Source organism: Salmo trutta, chromosome 1 (genome assembly GCF_901001165.1).
Source record: "Salmo trutta chromosome 1, fSalTru1.1, whole genome shotgun sequence".
Taxonomy (NCBI): Eukaryota; Metazoa; Chordata; class Actinopteri; order Salmoniformes; family Salmonidae; genus Salmo; species Salmo trutta.
Genome location: NC_042957.1, coordinates 68043684 through 68061585, shown reverse-complemented (window position 1 = coordinate 68061585; position 17902 = coordinate 68043684). Strand labels below are relative to the sequence as shown.

General features: G+C 45.2%; 1 protein-coding gene and 3 non-coding genes across 5 annotated transcripts in view; all 4 read right to left on the bottom strand.

Annotated features, from left to right (window-relative positions):
* Window positions 1-17902, bottom strand: part of LOC115206133 (transportin-2) — a 29871-nt gene that overhangs the window by 5356 nt on the left and 6613 nt on the right. The window contains exons 5-20 of one of the 2 annotated variants that reach the window (XM_029772766.1): window positions 15502-15608; window positions 14859-14992; window positions 14389-14470; window positions 13930-14052; window positions 13703-13821; window positions 13107-13167; window positions 12216-12387; window positions 10374-10526; window positions 7628-7853; window positions 6983-7154; window positions 6391-6477; window positions 4351-4458; window positions 1622-1780; window positions 1302-1389; window positions 939-1037; window positions 14-374 (exon numbers count right to left, since the gene is read on the bottom strand). In XM_029772766.1, coding sequence (XP_029628626.1) covers window positions 313-374; window positions 939-1037; window positions 1302-1389; window positions 1622-1780; window positions 4351-4458; window positions 6391-6477; window positions 6983-7154; window positions 7628-7853; window positions 10374-10526; window positions 12216-12387; window positions 13107-13167; window positions 13703-13821; window positions 13930-14052; window positions 14389-14470; window positions 14859-14992; window positions 15502-15608 — 1952 coding nt within the window. In that variant the 3' untranslated portion in view covers window positions 14-312. Of the gene's footprint in view, window positions 1-13; window positions 375-938; window positions 1038-1301; window positions 1390-1621; window positions 1781-4350; window positions 4459-6390; window positions 6478-6982; window positions 7155-7627; window positions 7854-10373; window positions 10527-12215; window positions 12388-13106; window positions 13168-13702; window positions 13822-13929; window positions 14053-14388; window positions 14471-14858; window positions 14993-15501; window positions 15609-17902 lie in introns of those variants that run through there. The other variant, XM_029772757.1, reaches the window with a different exon arrangement.
* Window positions 10067-10137, bottom strand: LOC115147562 (small nucleolar RNA SNORD41). Its single transcript, XR_003866401.1, has one exon. It is a non-coding gene; the product is annotated as a small nucleolar RNA SNORD41 (small nucleolar RNA).
* On the bottom strand, window positions 13307-13377 carry LOC115147569 (small nucleolar RNA SNORD41). The gene has a single exon (XR_003866402.1). It is a non-coding gene; the product is annotated as a small nucleolar RNA SNORD41 (small nucleolar RNA).
* Window positions 15085-15155, bottom strand: LOC115147575 (small nucleolar RNA SNORD41). The gene has a single exon (XR_003866404.1). It is a non-coding gene; the product is annotated as a small nucleolar RNA SNORD41 (small nucleolar RNA).

Sequence of the window (17902 nt, the reverse complement as noted above, 5' to 3'; positions counted from 1 at the left end):
TTTGAGCATTTTCTGAAGCCTGCCTGGAGTGGCAAATGGACAGGGTTTGAACTTTAGGGACTTTTCTATTGGTTCCTTTCCAACACAATCAAGCAAAGCTTAAGTATTTCAAATGATTTCAAATATAATTTGAAGCCAGGTCTAAAATCAATCGATTCCTACATCAGCACTGTCAAGTATTCACTGTCATTTAGAGTATTTATAGTGTCATTACAATCATTCCTATCAAATCACCACTACCAACATGGATTACTGATGGAGTCAATCTGGTGGTGTTGCTTTCTGGCCAATTTTCCAAAATGGCCGCCATCTTTAAGCAATGGTTCCCCCTAGCTCAGCTGAGCAATCTCCTTCATCCTTCTTGTCAGTTCTCCCTGTAGAGGTATTATAGCACAATGTCGCTACACTGTACTACTGCTGGTCGGCCTGCCATGCTTGCACACACCTGCAGGCCTCACTGTTACCGAGTCCAATGGTAGCAGGACCCATCACTCAGGCATCTTGCAGCACACTGTAGTCAAGGAAGATTGGCTCACTAGTATGACAGAGGGTCATTGAGTTCATGGGTTATAGAGCAAGGGCAGCGAATCAAATCGGACAGAGTTAGTTACATGCTCCATCCAAAAGACACCAAACCCTAGCAGCACACACCATAACACACAGCACCATAACCATCTGTGTGTTCATCCCTATGTTGTGACCTCACGGTCACACTCAGACCTTTAACTTCCACATAGAACACTTCAGATTTGGAATGTCTGTTAGAGATCATCATAGGAGTGGATGGTCGTTGGTGGTCTGTGTGTGTTGTTATGAGAGTTAGAGGGAGAGGAAAAGCAGAGATAGCGAGACACACATTTTAGAGTGGTTGTGAGGTAAAGAGTGGGTGTGTAAGAAATGAAGACTGCAGTAAGTACACACAGCAAGCAGTAACTCACCCATCTGCATGGCGATCTCGCCAATGGCCCAAGTAGCGTTGTTACACACAGAGATGAACTCTGGGTTCAGGTTCAGGCCCAGGATCGGCATGAACTCAGCTGGAGGGGAGGAGACAGGTTTATATACAAACTAGTCACACAATCACTGGTATACACACACTCCCACAAACACACAGGTTCATTAAACAGTACACACAACTAGTCACACAAATGTTATACACACACACCAACATACAAATAAAACAAACTACTAGTCACTCTAACACACTCCTCAGCGCCAGTAACTGGTGATCTCGTCCTGATTATCAATCTACTTTTTCATGACATTGACAATTCATGTCTTCACTACTATGGTTGACTCACCAATGCAGGGTTTGACATGAGGGAAGCAGGCCTTGGTCAGGTCACCCAGCAGGGCAAAGGAGCTCTGTCTAACCTCTGGCATAGGGTCCTGGAGGAACGCACAGTTAGTCTCAAACTCAGACACACATCTGGTTAAAACTACTATTTTGAACTTTCCTTAACACTCCAAAAAGTAAGAATATCAACTTTCATGTATTTTTTTTGGCCAACGACAGAGCAGCACTGTACAAGCTATACGGCAACATATCCTCCTTCAAGTTGACTAACTTCACATTTTCAAAATGGCCGCTGACAGTTGGCACTTGGAGGCCCCTGAGTACCTGCATGCACTGGAAGAGCAGGGTCATGATGTTGCTGCGGGCCACCAGTTGGTCCACACTGCCCCCCAAGCCCTCGGCCAGGCCACTCAGCAGGTCCAGGGCCACAATCATGAAGTCCTTGTCAGGGGCTTCGTACTGGTCAGGGTGCTGGTTGTACATCTGGAGAGAGAGGAGACGGACAGAGAGTCAGTGGGTTTTTGGTCACAGTTAGGATATGAAGCTAAAACGTACGATTTGTTAAATAAATTGCTGAATAAACGCAGTTTGTTCACACTAACTCATGCTTTGTGGTGTAGAATAAATTGACAAGTAACATTTGTTTATAGTAAAACAATTCCTATCTGAAACCAGGTTTCCATCCAACCTTTTCATGTGCGGAAAGTAAATGTCGGATAAAAAAAAAAGTCACGACAGGCATGATGGAAAGAGAAAATTTGTCTAAACTTCCAAAATGTGGACAAAAAAAAAATACGCTCAACAAGGTGGAATCTTTTTGCTTAGGTAAAATGTATTATGCGAGAAATGGCAGTGGAAAAACTAGTGTAAATATTGATATAACCATCATACTGAAGGTTGAGTCACATGATGACATGTGGTCCCCCCACTACAACACAGGAAAGCATGCAGTTTATAAGGCTACAGATGAAAGTTATGATGAACTTCACAGGGTGGTTAAAGTGCAATGATGAGTTTGATGCTCCTTTCCAATAAATATCATGGGTCTTATTCTGGTGACATGATGATCGACGCTTGACTGCAGTTTGAGAACTAAAAATATTCTTGCTCTTTTGTCCACGATAATCTAATCATGTAGGCCAGCGGTCACCGACCTTTGAGAGTCAAGATAACTTTCTGAATCAAAATGTAAACGGAGATCTACTGCTAAGATTTTTTTTAAAGTTGACTTAAAAAACCTAAGCCTATGCAACATTAACCAATTAAAACAGTACTGTAGCAATGAGGTTTGTGCAGTAGGCTATAGGCCCAAAACATTATCACTGCATATTGGCTATGCATGAATTACCCTGCCAATTTCTTTATTATATTAAAAATGTAGGTATATGATCACACTGGTAATATATCACCTATTGTAATACTTGTGAGGCATAGCTAGGTGAGCATAATTTGCGTTTGTTTTTTACTGGACTGTTGGTCTGCATCTGATGGTCAGTCTGAGGGGAGGAAGGGAGCAGCGGTGAGGCTGCCTTACACCCGACTCGCCATCCCTCCGCTCTACCTCCCTCCCTCCGCTGAGAAGTGGACAGTCTTCAAGCTGATGGCCAAACTAAAGTCGCACTGCATTATTTCTGCCTCATGCACCAATTCAGAAAGTGAAATATTCCTTGATATTAAAAAATAAGCCGTTAATAAGAACAAGCTTATTGGAACACTTGGTTTCTCAAAGATTTGAACGATGTGTTCACAGTGATGAATAACAGCTTAAACATGAACTGACTCATAAAACCAGTAGCTTGATGCTGTACTCATTGAGTCTCTCTAGACATGGTTTTAAACCTTTGCTGTGTGTTGGAGGCTTCTATTTGCAGTCTATGGCTGGAGGAAACTTTGCAGACAGTGATCTGAGCTATCTGATGGCCAGCGATAGGCCTATAGGTGCACTTGATTTGCTCTCTGAGCCTACCGGGAAGGCAGAGTTCTACCTTCAGACACATGAAATGGTTCAAAATGTGAACACTGTCTTCCCGGCACTAGGGCTGCTGAATCAAGTGCACCTACAGCCAACAGAGCAAAACTAATACAAAAAATAGGAACGCAAGGCTTTATCATCAGTAGAGTTGAAAACACAATGGAATTTAACTTTTTTATTTTATTTGGGGGTACATGGAAATTTAACCACAAAAGTTGTGCACGACGTCATCACAGCCTTTAATTTAAATGTTTACATTTTAATCCTTTAGCAGTCGCTCTTATCCAGAGCAACTTACAGGAGCAATTAGGGTTAAGTGCCTTGCTCAAGGGCACAGACATTATTCACCAAGTCGGTTGGATTAACGAGAAGTGTATCTTTAAAATGGGATATAATAGTTGTATGTTTGAGAAATTTGAATTATGAGATTTTTTGTTGTTTTGAATTTGCCGCCCTGCTATTTCACTGGCTGTTGAATACTGTGTCCCGCAGGTGGGAAGCTAGCGTCCCACATACCTCAGAGAGCTTAACCACTATGCTACCTACACGCAACAAGTCAATTGGATGGAAACATCTCTGGTGGGAAAACGCCCATAATGTTTTTATGTCGAATATTTGCATGAAAATCTGGTCGCCAATTGGAAGGAAACCTAGCTATATCTGGCTTATTTTGTAACCGTTTGTTGCTATACATTAACATGGTTCTTCACTGAAGGCATGTCTGGTGATTTAATGTGTATAAACTGTACTAGAGAGAGCAATAGTAATGGCGTCTTTGTAGGTACTAACTCCACCATGGCTCGTAGGACAAAGCCTATGGGAAAACAAAACGTATCATTTTGGGGGGATAAACGGCAAAGATAAGGTCTGTGGTAAACACAGGCTTAGGAGATCTTATACATTTTGTTTTATGAGAATCTTCAACTAACGTCACTTCTTGTGAATTGAAGAATTTATGTAATCAAAACAAGCACATAAAGGCTTCATAATTCATAAAGGTTATGTCATTAACCGACTGTGTTACCCGAGGTAACTCATTTCCAGTTTTTAGAACAAGCTGTCGAGCTCTATAGGTTCTTACCATGGCCTGAGCGAGGGTCTTCTGGACCAGGGTTACGCAGCGCTGGTAGACAGGCTCACAGTAGGGCAGGAAGCCACTTTGCAGGGCCGTGGCCACCGACGACAGACACTGGGGAGGCACAGGGAGAGACAGGGTTAGTTTGGTGGGTGGGGGACGGTAACAACAAAAATACAGCCTGCATACCAACAGGTCAAAGTAGTGTCCTGTCAGCGTGTCCTTTCCTTCATTTGCACCGATCTTAAAGGGACAGTCCACAAATTTGAAGATGTATTTTTTTTATACCTAGGTAATTTGGAAAAAAGATTCTAATTCTTAAAATTCCCTTTAAGATATAGCATTCTTTTACTGTTCCTGTGATTTCATATCAACAAAAGTAGTCAAGGAGAGGGAGTGTATTTATAACTTTTCAGATACAGAAGTCAGTCAGTCCCCGTTTAGACCTCATGAGCCAATACATTTTTTTGCAAAATCACGTCCAATTTCTTAAACAAACCCAAGATCGACCAGAGCCTGTCGTTTCCAATGGGAGGAAATTAATCATAGTGGGCATAACAAGCAAGAGGTGGGTAGCGCCAAGCACCAGCTAGTGAGATTCTATTGGCGCATTCAAGTACATATTTGCATATTTTCGTGAGGGAATGCCTACTCTGAAGTGAGCGTGTGCAATAACTACATTTGCCCTTGCACTCCTAAACACACATTTGTTTTACTTTGGCAAAGGGTAAAGTCTCAAACACAGTCCAGTCTGTTACAGATTCTAGTTTTAGAAACAGAAAACTGTATGGAGATCAAATGTTCCATCGATGAGAACATGCAGAATGTCAGACTAAATACATCTCTCTCCATCTTCTCCCACGGCCGGCCACTGGGCTTCCTCTCATCAGTCAGACTAAATACATCTATCTCCATCTTCTCCCACGGCCGGCCACTGGGCTTCCTCTCATCAGTCAGACTAAATAAATCTCTCTCCATCTTCTCCCACGGCCGGCCACTGGGCTTCCTCTCATCAGTCAGACTAAATACATCTCTCTCCATCTTCTCCCACGGCCGGCCACTGGGCTTCCTCTCATCAGTCAAACTAAATACATCTCTCTCCATCTTCTCCCACGGCCGGCCACTGGGCTTCCTCTCATCAGTCAAACTAAATACATCTCTCTCCATCTTCTCCCACGGCCGGCCACTGGGCTTCCTCTCATCAGTCAGACTAAATAAATCTCTCTCCATCTTCTCCCACGGCCGGCCACTGGGCTTCCTCTCATCAGTCAAACTAAATACATCTCTCTCCATCTTCTCCCACGGCCGGCCACTGGGCTTCCTCTCATCAGTCAAACTAAATACATCTCTCTCCATCTTCTCCCACGGCCGGCCACTGGGCTTCCTCTCACCATATCTGGTAGTGAGTGGAAACGCCAAGCGGATGCTTCACACATACATCCGGTGAAATATCTGTCTCTGTTCTATCATTAAGATGTGTAGTACAATAAGATGTGCAGTATAATACAGACCATTGGAAGCACAACAGTCACCCGTTTCCATTGGTATGCTTTGAGTGGCTTTAAGAGCTAAAGATCCTTTTAAAAATCAATAAAAAATGACCTACAACAAAAAACCAGCCTAGTGCCTCATCTCCGGCACCAGTTATTTGTCAGCTGAAGAGGTTAAGGAGACCAGTCCTACCAACATGCTGCTGTGGATCAGAAAACGATCTCTAATTAGCATCATGTATGTTCAGATGAGAACATGTCATCACTTCCACAGTAGCAGCTAAACGTAAAGTCGTTCTGCAGTCTTTAAACACACACACTAGCAACAGTCTACCAGCCACTTAAGGAGTTCTACGCTTTTCCCCAACATGCCAGATTGTCCTTCACCAGAATATCATTATTGTTGGTGTCTGGCTCACGAGACTAGCAACAGCCATAAAGCAATGACGGCAAATACCACAAAATCTCGCCTAAGAATGATCCACCTCCTGATGCACCAAACATGGTTGTATATAATGTATATAATAATGTATATATGTATATAATGATGTATAACCTCCAGAAGTGGAAAGAGATCCTTGTCCTCGTCCTTCAGCTCATTCCATTTGGCAATGAGGGGAGGCATCAGCTTCTGGATGTACTCCTGTAGGGGGAGAGAGGAGACTCATTATACAGTTCAGTAATATTGTGTCTCTTCACCATAAAGATGAAACCTGTGTAAACCAACCAGGTTGAGGTTGTGACGTAGCGACAACCTACACGTGACATGATTTATACACGTGTCTTCTCTCACTAAACAACCTCAGAGTCTAAAATACATCCACACTGGTGATTCAGATTTCGAATGTCTGTTTAGAATTCATCATAGAGGAGAGCAGAGAGGCAACCATCTTCACCATAAAGATGAACCTCTGAAAAGTAACCAAGGAGGTTGTGATACAGCAACAAAGCACCACAACAGAGGATGTTGTACATCATAAGACGGTTAGGAGTTGTTGGCCATGAAGCTGATCCAGCTTGCTGATCCAGCTTGCTGATCCAGCTTGCTGATCCAGCTTGCTGATCCAGCTTGCTGATCCAGCTTGCTGATCCAGCTTGCTGATGTTTCTAAGTGCTAGTTTTCTAACTAAGTGAAGATCCAGACTCACAGGCTGGTTGAGGTGGTGTCCTACGGAGTCGGCGAGCGTTCCGATGGCGTCGTAGAGGATGAGCAGGTTCTTGTGCTGGTACTTGCCGAAGGCGAACACCAGCGTGTCCAGGATGAAGCTGAGGTAGGGCACCAGCTCTGTACACGCCTCCTCCTCCAGGGTGGCAAACGCACTGAGGGACACAAAGGCCAAAGGGTCAGAGTACAAAAATGGACACGTCACACACACGGACATTAATACAATGGAAACACAATAACATCTGCTTTAACAACCAAGCTGGCCTATACACAACCCTTTAGGAGACCAGTCCTACCAATATTCTGCTGTGGATCAGAAAACGATCTCAAATTAGCATCATATGTTCAGGTGAGAAACATGTCATCACTTCCACAGCAGAAGTCAAATGCCCAGTCATTCTGCAGTCTCTGAACACCCCCCCCCTCTTGAGCGTTTAATTGAGCTTGCCTTGAGTGCCAGGGTTGAACTTTTGGGACTATTCCATTGGTTCCATCACAGCAGGCAAGCTCAATCAAGCACAGCTTAAGTAATTTGGGGGGGGGGGGGGGGGGGGGGGGCAGGTCTGACTGTCATAGCTGAAACACATTGACAATGCCAAAAGGACCCTCCCACACACACAGTACACACCTGCAGGCGGCCTCCTGCACCCTCTTGTTGCCGTCCAGTATCCTCTTGAGCAGCTCGGTCATCAGGGGTTTGAGGTGGGAGTCTGGGGGCTGGCTGACCACCCAGTGGGCGTAGCGGGACAGGGTCCAGCAGGCGATGGAGCGCACCAGGGCCTTCTTGTCACACAGGCACGCAATGAGGTGGGGGAGGAGCTCCGGAAGGTAGGGCACCATGCCCTGCATACAGCCTGGAGGAGAGGAGGGGTTAGAGAGAGAGAGTGTTTTTTCACAGACACAGGATGAGGTGGGGGAGGAGTTCTGGGAGGTAAGGCACCACAATGCATGGAATTTTATTTTACCTTCTATGATGCTATTTCAATATTTGGTCTGTGATTGGGGGTGGGGCGGATCAGTTTAGTAGGGAGGGTATGAGGTCAAAGCACATATTGGAGATAAAACCTCATATTAAGTGATCAGTTTAACCATGACACATTGTCTTTAGCTGGTGTATTTGTGAAGAGATTCAATTGAATATTGCCATCTGTGTATCGCTTAGGCAACGTTCAATTCCTCCTTTCATGACGATAAAGTTGGATAGAATTTGAATCTGGCTAGCCTGAGGCAAATTCTTTATTGACAACACTCAATTGTAGGCCAAGTCTTTTATCAACACAAAGCCACGTGAAGGACAGCCAGTCATCTGGCTTAGTGTTTATACGTTTTAATATAAAATATACTCTCAAATGGAATCCAATTAGTGTACATCCTATTAGTGACGTGTTAACTGGGTCAGCGCAGTGGAAAATATATGGCATTACACCTACTCTGCATTAGGACAGTGACATGTCTCCCTATACTGTCAACATCTGCTGTCTGCCTATATGAGTGTGTTACTGACTAACAGACAGGGGGGTCATAAAGGGCTGAAGAATGAGAGAAAGAGAAGGTGTAGCCAAATCACAGTGGAGAGAGAGAGCAAGACAGAGACACAGTAGAGTGACAGGGGAACCAGACATTGGCTTGAGCAGCCACTGACAAAAAGGAACGACAGCACCACTGCTAAGTCAATCTGAACTGACCTATCGCAACACGGAACTAGACAGAGTTCCACTAGCAGAGAGTCCGCAGGGACAGAGAGTGCAGTGTTCATTTCGTTGACACTTATTTGTCAGTGGCAATTGACGAGACGATAACTGACTAAACACACCCAGAAAACACTACAATTCACCAAAATTATTTTTCATTTAAGTTGATGAAAACAAGACTAAATACTACTACAATCACTTGTTTTTTTACCTGCTGCAGAGTAATGTGTTCCTCTGCCAATTGGGCTATAGGGAAGAGAATCCTACGATGTGTTATGCAGAACGATATGTTGGATGGACAAGGCTATGTATGTTTGTGCACATGGAAGTCAGTGATTTGTGTTTACTATTGGTTAATGAGCCATGAAAAATGTGATGACTAAAATATGACGACAATGAAAAGACATTTAGTGGACTAAAATGGTCCACTATTTCCATCATTTTAACAATTGCTACACTAAATCATTATTGAAATGACAAAAATGTGACTTTGAAATATTTTAGTCAAAATGACTAGACTCAATCTAAAAAAGAGTGGCAAAATGAACCGAGTAGAGAAGTCTGACTGAAGGAGACCTCTGGATCAGACAGAGTAGAGAGGTATGACTGTAGGAGACCTCTGGATCAGACAGTAGAGAAGTCTGAATGTAGGAGACCTCTGGATCAGACAGAGTAGAGAAGTCTGACTGAAGGAGACCTCTGGATCAGACAGTAGAGAAGTCTGACTGTAGGAGACCTCTGGATCAGACAGTAGAGAGGTATGACTGTAGGAGACCTCTGGATCAGACAGTAGAGAAGTCTGACTGAAGGAGACCTCTGGATCAGACAGTAGAGAAGTCTGACTGTAGGAGACCTCTGGACCAGACAGAGTAGAGAAGTCTGACTGAAGGAGACCTCTGGACCAGACAGAGTAGAGAAGTCTGACTGAAGGAGACCTCTGGACCAGACAGAGTAGAGAAGTCTGACTGAAAGAGACCTCTGGACCAGACAGTAGAGAAGTCTGACTGAAGGAGACCTCTGGATCAGACAGTAGAGAAGTCTGACTGAAGGAGACCTCTGGATCAGACAGTAGAGAAGTCTGACTGTAGGAGACCTCTGGATCAGACAGAGTAGAGAAGTCTGACTGAAAGAGACCCCTGGACCAGACAGTAGAGAAGTCTGACTGTAGGAGACCTCTGGATCAGACAGTAGAGAAGTCTGACTGAAGGAGACCTCTGGATCAGACAGAGTAGAGAAGTCTGACTGAAGGAGACCTCTGGATCAGACAGAGTAGAGAAGTCTGACTGAAAGAGACCTCTGGACCAGACAGTAGAGAAGTATGGCTGTAGGAGACCTCTGGACCAGACAGAGTAGAGAAGTCTGACTGAAGGAGACCTCTGGATCAGACAGTATGAATACTAACACCATCATTAACAGTCAGGAGTTACATAGAATGCATCATATCCAGAGGGACAGTCAACTCTCAATGGAGTGAGAGAGGAGAAAGAACCACTGTGTACTGAACGTCACAGGACACAGAAGAGAGGAGAGCAACAGAGCAGAGTAGCAGACAGAGAGAGAGAGATGGAGTCAAGAGAGAAAGAGTCCAAAGTGTGGAGGGGGAGACACACAGATGGAGAGAGACTGAGCAAGAGATCTATGTGAAGTGTCAACAGTGTGATTGATTGATTTCCTAGTCCTTACCCTCAGCGATGGCCCCCAGCACCAGGATGCCAGACTCCTTTATGACCCAGTCAGGGGAGAAGAGAAGGCCCTTGAGCAGGGGCAGCAGGTGAGGCAGCAGCTCGTCTCGGAAAACATTGGCCAGCACATCCAGCGCCGCCGCAGAACACTTGCCTACAGAAAGATAAGAGGGACAAACCTTTAAAGGGATAGTTCACTCAAAAACATGACAAAACACTTCTTTACAGTTTTGCTCTGTACAGAAGTGCTCTATGTTGAAAACTTAACTGCAGGGACATGCACCATTTTGGGGGATTTTATTAACAGTGGACTAATGAACAAAACACTAAGATGGTTTTAGAGTGAACTAGCCATGTAATATCACACACTTTTCACACTACTGAATCTGGGCCACGCCAAGTTGTAAAGGTCTGAAAAGTAACAGATTCTCCTAATAAACCAACTAAGCTGGGCTGTACATCCATTCCTTTAAGGTGGTCACGGAGACCAGTCCTACCAACATGCTGCTGTGGATCAGAAAACGATCTCTAATTAGCATCATGTATGTTCAGATGAGAACATGTCATCACTTCCACAGCAGCAGCTAAACGTAAAGTCGTTCTGCAGTCTCCGTACACACACACACACACACACACACACACACACACACACGAGCAACAGTCTACCAGCCACTTAAGGAGTTCTAGGTTTCTCCACAAGTCAGATTGTCCTTCACCAGAATGTCATTGATGTTGGCGTCCGGCTGACGAGACTAGCAACAGCACTGAAGCAATGACACAGCAATTTCCATAAAATTGTCTAAGAATTATCCACCTTGTAATCTAGTTACGACACCGGTAAAAAGCGATATCATTTCGGTAAAGGCTACGTGAACTAACACTCATATACAGAATAACACTTCCATGTTTTATTTCTATACAGACACCATTGTGATAACAGTGGTCTTCCACCGTTCTGGTGCATCTCTGCATGCCAATCGCTACTGATGCCAGTAATCACTACTCTGGCTGTGCTGTTCAGGGTTCACACTGTCCAATTAGCACCTCTAGCTCTACTGCTAATGAGACGCTGGGGAGCAGTGCACTAACAGTGGAGAGCAGCCAAACAGGGAAGTAACCGAATCGGTGCTGTCAGGATGGTGTGAGTACATTTGATGACACATTGTCCCACAGGGATGACTATCAAATGTATATTACGCTGTTCAGCCGGCACACGCAGACCAGACTCGCGTAGAGCCTGCAGCAGACCAGACTCGCGTAGAGCCTGCAGCAGACCAGACTCGCGTAGAGCCTGCAGCAGACCAGACTCGCGTAGAGCCTGCAGCAGACCAGACTCGCGTAGAGCCTGCAGCAGACCAGACTCGCGTAGAGCCTGCAGCAGACCAGACTCGCGTAGAGCCTGCAGCAGACCAGACTCGCGTAGAGCCTGCAGCAGACCAGACTCGCGTAGAGCCTGCAGCAGACCAGACTCGCGTAGAGCCTGCAGCAGACCAGACTCGCGTAGAGCCTGCAGCAGACCAGACTCGCGTAGAGCCTGCAGCAGACCAGACTCGCGTAGAGCCTGCAGTAGACCAGACTGGCGTAGAGCCTGCAGCAGACCAGACTGGCGTAGAGCCTGCAGCAGACCAGACTCGCGTAGAGCCTGCAGTAGACCAGACTCACGTAGAGCCTGCAGCAGACCAGACTCACGTAGAGCCTGCAGTAGACCAGACTCACGTAGAGCCTGCAGCAGACAATCCTCCTGCTCCATTCATCTACAGTATCAGTCTGTTTTCTCTAACGCATCTCCACCCTGGCTGCGGGGGTTTCAGTTACAGTCGGCTTTAAGTCATGTCCGACTCACGTAGGTTCCAGTCAGATAATGTATCGTCATCATCGTCGTCGTCTTCGTCGATGTCCTCTCCCTCCTCGCCCTCTCCTCCCTCGTGCTGCAGGGTGACGGTGCGAGACTTGTGGAAGCGGGGCTTGATGTCCTGCTCACTGTCCGGCACAGCCTCGTCCTCCTCCACATCACCCTGGAGAGAGAGAGATGTATCATTGCTATGCGTTTTATTTTTCTGGTCCGAGGTCTGTGCTGTGAAACATGACAGTATGCATAAGAGATGGCTATACAGCACAAACATATCTGGGACCAGGCTAATATTTAATAACTTGGGCCAAATGTGATTTCAGTTCAGGAGGCTAAGACATTCTCACTCTAAAAAGCATGCTGAACCATGGACATATGGACACAGCTTAGTGCCAGAAACAGCCAGAAGGATATTAATGCAGTCAAACTAGTAACTGTGTGGCTTCTATGACCGAGGACTATGAGTCAGAGTAAGGAGTGCCTGGCAGGGGAAATCCCCTGTGGGTTAGCCTGGGTGATGTGTTGTGGAACTGGGAATGTGTGGACAGTTGGGAGAGGGAAAAACCGTGCTACACCATTAACTGGCATTAACCAGATACAACACTTAGGTCAGAGAGTACGAATACGTCAAACATCAGTCGAGTCTCAAGCATAAAGCTGTCACCACATCAAGAGTACCAGTAAGAAGAGAGAGGAGGGAAGGCGGGAGGAAAGACTTCTGGGTCGTGTTCATTAAGCACACAACTGAACAAATGGTCCGAAACAGGGAGGTACTGTCTTAACTGGTCCTTTTCAAAGCGGTCCTTTTCGTTTCGAACACAACCCCGGTGGGGGGAAATAGGTGTGGTGTCATCATTCACACCCAGAACAGAGAGACAGGCTCACCTTCAGCAGGATAATGTCTATCTCAGAATACTTCATGCCGTTCACCAGGATAGGAATGAGCCTACAGGAGGAGAGAAAAGACACCATTAGTCAAGCAGTCTTCCTACTGTTGGTCAAACAGCAACACTGCATTTCTTGGTTCCATATAATAATTGATTGAAGTTACACAGCGTCAGATGTGGCAAGTGGGCTGCAGCTGTCTGGATCAGACAGTATGAATACAACAAGCATCACTGACCATCACAGTTAATGTGTTATGCATCATATCCAGACAGCATGGGAAGGGCAGAGGGTAAACGTCATAATGAGGTCTGTACTGCAGCTAGCCAACCCTTTTGAACTGTAATCAACATTCTGTTCCTCTGAACATTCTTCTCTTTACATCACCCATAATAGAACACAGTACAGTGTGTAAACAAAATGAAACACACCAGGAAGTATAGGACCTCTATGGGTATGTTACTCTTACATGCTGTACTATTGACTCTGTTGCCCTCTACACCTCTGACCTGACCGTCCCCACTCTCTCTACATCACGTACAACCAACACAGTCCAGGTGATGCTGTATGTTACAGGTATGTTTAGGATTACTCACTGCACCAGGTGTCCAGAGAGCACCTCCTTGCAGATGGGCTGCTCAGCCAGGGTGAGCCAGAACTCACAGGCCTCCAGAGAAACGTTCTCATCCGGGTCCTGTGTGCGCTGCAGCATGTACTGGTGGGGGAGAGATACAGACACAGCAGTGTCAGGGGTTGGGATTGGCTGATGGGGTATGACAGTGTCGGACGTGCTGACCGGTAAATAAGTAAGTGGTGGTCTCACCTGTATGATGCTGTGCATGTGAGGGATTAGCCGGTCGATACGGACCTCCAGCAGCATGACCAGAGCCCGGCACACGTTCTTCCTCACCTCAGAGTCCTCGTCTGTAGCCAGCGCAAACAGGCTCTGAGAGAGACGGAGACACGAAGAGAGAGAGAGAGAGAGACCAAGAGGGGCCAGAGAAGAAAATGAGACAGAGGTCAGTGTTGAATCTACAGCTATCCTCAACACAGTTGATTACAGTACACACCATTGGCTGTAGATTCTGGATTAGACAGTATGAATACAACAAGCGTCAATGACAATCACTGTCATGGTGTTCTGCAACATAGCCAGATGAGCAGATCAGTGTTCTTCAGCGTCACCACCATAGAAGTAGAACTACTAGAATGGGAATAGCCCATCAGACCACGGTGATTATATTTCTATGGTCAACAGTGTTGTGTGTTGCCTGATGCTCACCTCGATGAAGGTGTCGATGTTGTCCATCAGGGCCTGGGCTCTGCCGATGATGAACTGGTTCACACAGGCGATGGCATGAGATCTATAGGCAGAGAGAATAGGTACCATGAGAAATAGAGTTTTATAAAGGGAGAAAATTAATGTCTTTGAAAACAGTGGGATAGTAGGTGGAAAACGTTTTGAAAATGACTCAAAAAGTTCCACGCAACTACCTGAGCTGGTCCAATAAGAACACAGATGTGTAATCCGGTGCAAAACGTTTTGCTATGGTGTGCTATGCTCTACTGGACACAACAGTGAGAACAGAGGAACAACCAATGGCGTCTGGATGCAGCCTGTTCACAGATCTGTTTGTGCCGTCTTGCCAACACCTATAGTCACTGGCATAACAATGACCATAGGTGTTGGCAAGACAGCCCAAAGTGATCTGGGACCAGGATAGTCTGGAGTACAGGGGACCTGGGACTGACCTGATCTTAGGGCTGCAGTGCTTGAAGAACTGCAGGAACTTGGGGATCATGATGTTAAGCGGACGGTTGAGCGCGTCGCTCTCCAACAGCTCCGACGAGTCCTCGCAGATCTTCTGCAGGGCGCCAAACGAGCCCTGATCAAGAGAACACACGCAGACAGACGGAATCAAACTCAGAGCAACAGAGGGGAATGATGTAGGATGTTTGGAGGCAATAGGCTACAGGTCTGGATCAGACAGTATGAATACAACAAGCATCACTGGCAATCACTGTCAAGGTGTTCTGCATCATATCCAGATGGCATGGGATGTGGAGAGAACGCTACTGAAACATTTAGCAGAGAGAGTAAAATACTTCTTAGGAGGTAAAGAGGGTTGCGGAGAGGTAGAGAGCGGGGCAGGAGCGGTAGAGAGCGGCAGAGAGGTAAAGGAGAAGGGATATGAAGATGGAAGGAAGAAAAAGGGACAGGGGAGGTAAGGGGAAAGAGAGGGTGACAGGGAATGAGGAAAAAAGAGAAAAGCAAGGGAGATCGGAAAAAAATGAGAAAGAAAAATGAAGGGTGACAGATGGAAATGAAAGGAGGAAGAGAAAGGGGGAGAGGCTAGAAAAAGATGGGAGTGTGTGGCAGGTAGGTAGCTCTGACCTCGCAGGTGTTGTAGTCCTCAGAGTTGAGCAGGTTACACAGCTGGGGCAGCAGCTCTGGCCAGGTCTGCAGCTCCCCTTTAGAAGTGATCGTGGTGATCAGGATACCTGAGAGAGAGGGATGAAGAGAGAGGTTAGGAACCAACAATCATAGGGTGGTCTGGTCTTAATACTCTCTGGGAGGGGACACTGCCGTTCTCACTGGGCACCTTCATTTTGCATTGCCCAGTGACTAGGGTGGGCGGAGTTTACACATTTTAGACCATTCCATTGGTCCTTACGTGAAATCTCCACCCATCCAGGGCACCAGATGAAGCAAAACGATTGAGCCCACTGATCTGGAAGAGGTGGACAGGTGAATGTAAACCCTCCTGAAGGCTTCCACCTATGCTGTCTTGTCAGACCAGATGTAGGGAAACAGGGATGTACAAGAGAGTTAAGGAATCAAGAGACCTCTGGATCAGACAGTATGAAGACTAACACCATCATTAACCTCTCTAGGGCAGGTGGCACCAAATTGTCCCACCTACGTAACAGCCAGTTGAATCCTGTGGCGCGATTTTCAAATACCTTAGAAATGCTATTACTTCAATTTCTCAAACATATGACTATTTTACAGCTATTTAAAGACAAGACTCTCGTTAATCTAACCACACTGTCCGATTTCAAAAAGGCTTTACAACGAAAGCAAAACATTAGATTATGTCAGCAGAGTACCCAGCCAGAAATAATCAGACACCCATTTTTCAAGCTAGCATATAATGTCACAAAAACCCAGAAGACAGCTAAATGCAGCACTAACCTTTGATGATCTTCATCAGATGACACACCTAGGACATTATGTTATACAATACATGCATGTTTTGTTCAATCAAGTTCATATTTATATCAAAAACCAGCTTTTTACATTAGCATGTGACGTTCAGAACTAGCATACCCCCCGCAAACTTCCGGCGAATTTACTAACAATTTACTAAATTACTCACGATAAACGTTCACAAAAAGCATAACAATTATTTTAAGAATTATAGATACAGAACTCCTCTATGCACTCGATATGTCCGATTTTAAAATAGCTTTTCGGTGAAAGCACATTTTGCAATATTCTAAGTAGATAGCCCTGCATCACAGGGCTAGCTATTTAGACACCCAGCAAGTTTAGCCTTCACCAAACTCCGATTTACTATATGAAAAGTTTGATTACCTTTCCTGTTCTTCGTCAGAATGCACTCCCAGGACTTCTACTTCAATAACAAATGGTTTGGTCCAAAATAATCCATAGTTATGTTCCAACAGCGGCGTTTTGTTCGTGCGTTCAAGACACTATCCCAATGGTAAATAAGGGTCATGCGCACGGCGCATTTCGTGACAAAAGATTTCTAAATATTTCATTACCGTACTTCGAAGCATGTCAACCGCTGTTTAAAATCAATTTTTATGCCATTTTTCTCGTAAAAAAGCGATAATATTCCGACCGGGAATCTGCAATTAGGTAAACAGCCGAAAGAAAATACAGCACGGGGTCGACTCGAGCACGCGCCTAATTCCTTTGTCCTCTGATCGGCCACTTGGCAAAGGCGATAATGTGTTTCAGCCAGAGGCTGCCTCGATATCGTTCAGCTTTTTCCCGGGCTCTGAGAGCCGATGGGTGCCGTAGGAAGTGTCACGTTACAGCTAAGATCCTCACTCTTCAATAAACAGAGACAAGAAGAACAACTCCTTGTCAGACAGGCCACTTCCTGCATGAAATCTTCTCAGGTTTTTGCCTGCCATATGAGTTCTGTTATACTCAGACACCATTCAAACAGTTTTAGAAACTTTAGGGTGTTTTCTATCCAAAGCCAATAATTACATGCATATTCTAGTTACTGGGCAGGAGTAGTAACCAGATTAAATCGGGTACGTTTTTTATCCGGCCGTGTAAATACTGCCCCCTAGCCCTAACAGGTTAACAGTCAGGAGTTATAAAGAATGCATCATATCCAGAGGGCAGGATAGGGGGGGGTGAGAGAAATTTATTTTTGGGGAGATGAGGTGAAGATACAGTTGAAGTCAGAAGTTTACATACACCTAAGCCAAATAAATGTAAAATCAATTTCAAAATTCCTGACATTTAATCCTAGTAAGAATTCTTTGTCTTAGGTCAGTTAGGATCACCACTTTATTTTAAGAAAGTGAAATGACAGAATAATAGTAGAGAATTATTTATTTCAGCTTTTATTTTTTTCATCACATTCCCAGTGGGTCAGAAGTTTACATACACTCAATTAGTATTTGGTAGCATTGCCTTTAAATTGTTTAACTTGGGTCAAACTTTTAGGGTAGCCTTCCACAAGCTTCCCACAATAAGTTGGGTGAATTCTGGCCCATTCCTCCTGACAGAGCTGGTGTAACTCAGTCAG